We start from the raw sequence: 3,624 nt of genomic DNA, 5'->3' as shown, positions 1-3,624 counted from the left end.
AAGGATTGTCGAGCCAATGGGTGATCAATCAGGGGCGGGGCTTACGCCTTGCGCTCACAGTAGGAAACGAAGGGCTTTCCTCCGCCTGTACTTGCCGACATGTGCATGTTAGAAAGTTACACAACAGTTTGTAAGGTAAATGTCTCGCACGGATCGCAGGCTATGCGTGGGGTGCCAGTGTCCGGCTGAACTGCAGGGAGGATGGCGATCGAAATGGAGCCAATAAAGAAAGATGCGAAGAGCAACCCTTCCGCCACGGCTAATCTCTTCTCACAGATATTTTTCTGGTAAGTTTTTATGCCTCCGAAAGAGAGGAGAGGGACAGTTACATGATCAACTTATGGACTATAAATGTGTTTTCCCTCTGAAATTAAAAGCCTTTATTAAAGAATTTAAGCTTTGGGATTTTCGTTTCGTTATTTGTACATTGTGTGAAACTAAAGACATTAGTTCAACCTTATTTAGAGGATTTTAGGTGTCTTTCCATCAGCTGTGTATCTGATCCAGTGCTTTGGTACGTTACATGGGGAAAGCTGGTATCTCGGTCCTGTTCACCACCCACTTCTTTTCCTTCCGAAGAACTTCACTGGAGATTTCCAGTATTTTTTTCCCGGTGTTCACTCTAATAGCTTTCAGGGTCTGACATGATAAAAACGTTCTTTGAATGTTCTCTTTGTATTCATGTAATTTTCATACATTTCTGCATTTTTTTTTTTTACTATTCTTTACCAAAAGTCTCCTTATTTAATCTTATTTTAATGTAATCTTTATTTTAAATATCTTGAAAAGAATTAAGCTTAATCATTATTTTTTTATTAACTTTTCAAACATTTTTTCAAGGTTTATTTATTTATTTGAGTATCAAAAGAAGGATTTTTAGAGGGCTACTCTGTTTGACCTAAACAAGTCATGTGTTTTCATAAACAAGTAAAATATTTACTTGTGTGTGTGTGTGTGTATATATAAAAATATATTTTTTTAGCTTAATCATTATTTTTTTATTAACTTTTCAAACATTTTTTCAAGGTTTATTTATTTATTTGAGTATCAAAAGAAGGATTTTTAGAGGGCTACTCTGTTTGACCTAAACAAGTCGTGTGTTTTCATAAACAAGTAAAATATTTACTTGTGTGTGTGTATATATAAAAATATATTTTTAAAAAATGTAATGACATTGTTTTCTTGTCACAGGACAAAAAAATGATTGCATATTTGACTGTATAAATGAAAGATTAATCCTTATTAAAGTTACAAAAGTTATTCAATCAAGAGCAGTGAGAGATTTCCGTGTTGTTGCTGTTTGATTAACATTAAGAAAGTGCTGTCACTTTAAGAGAACTGATACTTTACATTTAGCCGACTATGTCTGCTAGGATACTCACCAAGACGGGCATTTTGACATAATTTTTGTGTGAATTTGTCCATTCAAACACAATACTTCACAGAGAGCTTAATATTTGCACGCGTTCTGAGATGCAGGTTCACTTGCTTCGGATGAGCGCACACACAGATCTTCTCACTGGGCGCGCGAGTTAAAGTCTTCTGGCTTTTTAATATTTAAACTGGCAAGGCTTAAATGAGTAGTTTAAACACAGATAGCAACGTGTGCTGTTCACCTGCGCTATCAACTCGTGATGGTGGCATAAATGACAGTTATTCCAGCATAAAGCACTCGCATTGATTAAAGAGTGACTGGTTTGTCCACGTATAGTTTTTTTTCTCTCTCATCGCTCTTGTTGTAATGTATTGGGAAGCCAGAATTTGTATCCATCAACAGAAACATGCATTAGCCGAACTCTAACAAACCATATTACAGATGCATTGTCAGATTTAAGTTGAACCGCAGTCCTAGTGCGTGCCGAACCGTGTGTGGAGAACCGTACGGTTCGATTTTTTACCGAGAACCGTTGCACCCCTAATATATGTGTGTATATGAAAAAGATATGAGTATATTTTTAAGTATGGCACAAAAACAAAGAAATTCAAAGACAAAAAACTAAGAAATGTACAGCAGCATTTGACTAAATATTATACTATTTTGTAAAATAATTTATATTTATTTTATAAATTGTATTAATTTAATTTATATATTACTGCTAAAAGGTGAAAAATGCTCTACCAACATCACTTATCTAAAACTGATTTAATGCCTTTGAGTTGACTGTGCATCTTATTTGTCTATAGCTGAAACTTGAAGTCAACATGAAATCAAATTAACATTAACTTTAACTTTAAATTAACTTTAATACAGTCCTCCTTGTCTTATTGCAAGCAGTTTTCAGTTTTCACATTGTCTCTGTAAACCTTCATTTAAATACAGTTGGTCTGAAACGTCTTTCCTTTTTGGCTTCTAGGCAATGCAGCCTTTTGGATAATGGATAAAGCGTTTTGGTGTTTGGAGAAACATCAAATAACATTTAGACATTGTTTAGGCTACTTTTTAAGTGATGCCGCCTTTCTAAAAGCTTGCCAATAGTTTTCACAATTATTTTGATTTATTTATTTATTGTTAATCAATTATTATTTATCTATCCAGTACCGACTTGGTACCGAAATACCGGGTCTTTTGACAACACTATATCCCACTAATTATTATGTAATAAAACATTAAAGAAAGAAAAGCCTCCTCAAAAGGGTAATTTCCTCTACTTCATCTATTAACATTACATTTATGCATTTGGCAGGCACTTTTTTTTAAAGCAACCTGCACTGCATTCAAAGTATACATTTTTATGAGTTCATGTATTCCCTGGGAATCAAAACCATTGAATGGTCCTTTTTTCAAATCCAGTAAATTCCCAGATACTTAGCAAGTGTCAAGTTTTATTTTATCAACTTTTTTTTTTTTTCTATTTGTACATCCTATTTCACTCAGAAATGCGTCACGTTTCAGAAGTATAATGGGTTGTGTAAAATGGGTCATTTCAGTATTCATAATAGGGATATGCCGGTAACAAATTTTCATGTTGCGATTAATTGCTAATGCATTTATCACGGTATACGGTATTATCACGATATTGAATTTTAGTTTTTTTTTTAAGTGCTGTCATAATACAGTATAACTACCAGGTTTATATATAGGCTATATATAAAGTTGATAAGCAGTTAAATGTGTTGGTTTACACACAAAGAAAAGTGTAAGCTTTTAATAAGTCCAAGAATAAAATTATTAATTTACTTAGCATGTTAAATTTGATTTTCAGAAATTGTGTGCTGTTTTCTAACAGTTTGGACTTGAATAAAGAGAGAACACTTGCACTTTTTTTTCATAGTTAGACGGATATCGTGATGTATCGTTGTAGGATTGTCTAGCAATATATAGATTATTGCAGAATTGCTGTATCGTGATATTATCGATTTTTCTATCTGACTAATGAGTTTATGGTCACCAAATATGTTTTTTTTTTTCGGAGGTAAATGTGACGTTTAGAGCCCGACCGATATCGTTTTTTTTTTTGGGGCCGATACCGATATTTGGGAGTAAAAAAAAGGCCAATATAGATATATCGGCCGATATTCTTTGTGTATATTATAGTACAGTACCAGTCAAAAGTTTGGACACTTTCCCATTCGTGTGTCCAAACATTTGACTGGTACTATATATAGAATACAGTATATACATAA

The 3,624-nt window shown here is 33.4% G+C and overlaps 1 protein-coding gene across 1 annotated transcript in view; it reads left to right on the top strand.

Annotated features, from left to right (window-relative positions):
- LOC107678162 (multidrug resistance-associated protein 4-like) overlaps nucleotides 1-3,624 on the top strand; it is a 53,938-nt gene continuing 50,314 nt past the window's right edge. The window contains exon 1 of the mRNA XM_016473342.1: nucleotides 1-287. Within this exon, the coding sequence (XP_016328828.1) occupies nucleotides 202-287 (86 nt within the window). The 5' untranslated portion in view covers nucleotides 1-201. The remainder of the gene's footprint in view (nucleotides 288-3,624) is intronic.

Source organism: Sinocyclocheilus anshuiensis, unplaced genomic scaffold (assembly GCF_001515605.1).
Source record: "Sinocyclocheilus anshuiensis isolate Anshui unplaced genomic scaffold, SAMN03320099.WGS_v1.1 scaffold648, whole genome shotgun sequence".
Classification (NCBI taxonomy): Eukaryota; Metazoa; Chordata; class Actinopteri; order Cypriniformes; family Cyprinidae; genus Sinocyclocheilus; species Sinocyclocheilus anshuiensis.
This window is presented reverse-complemented; position numbering and strand designations above follow the sequence as displayed.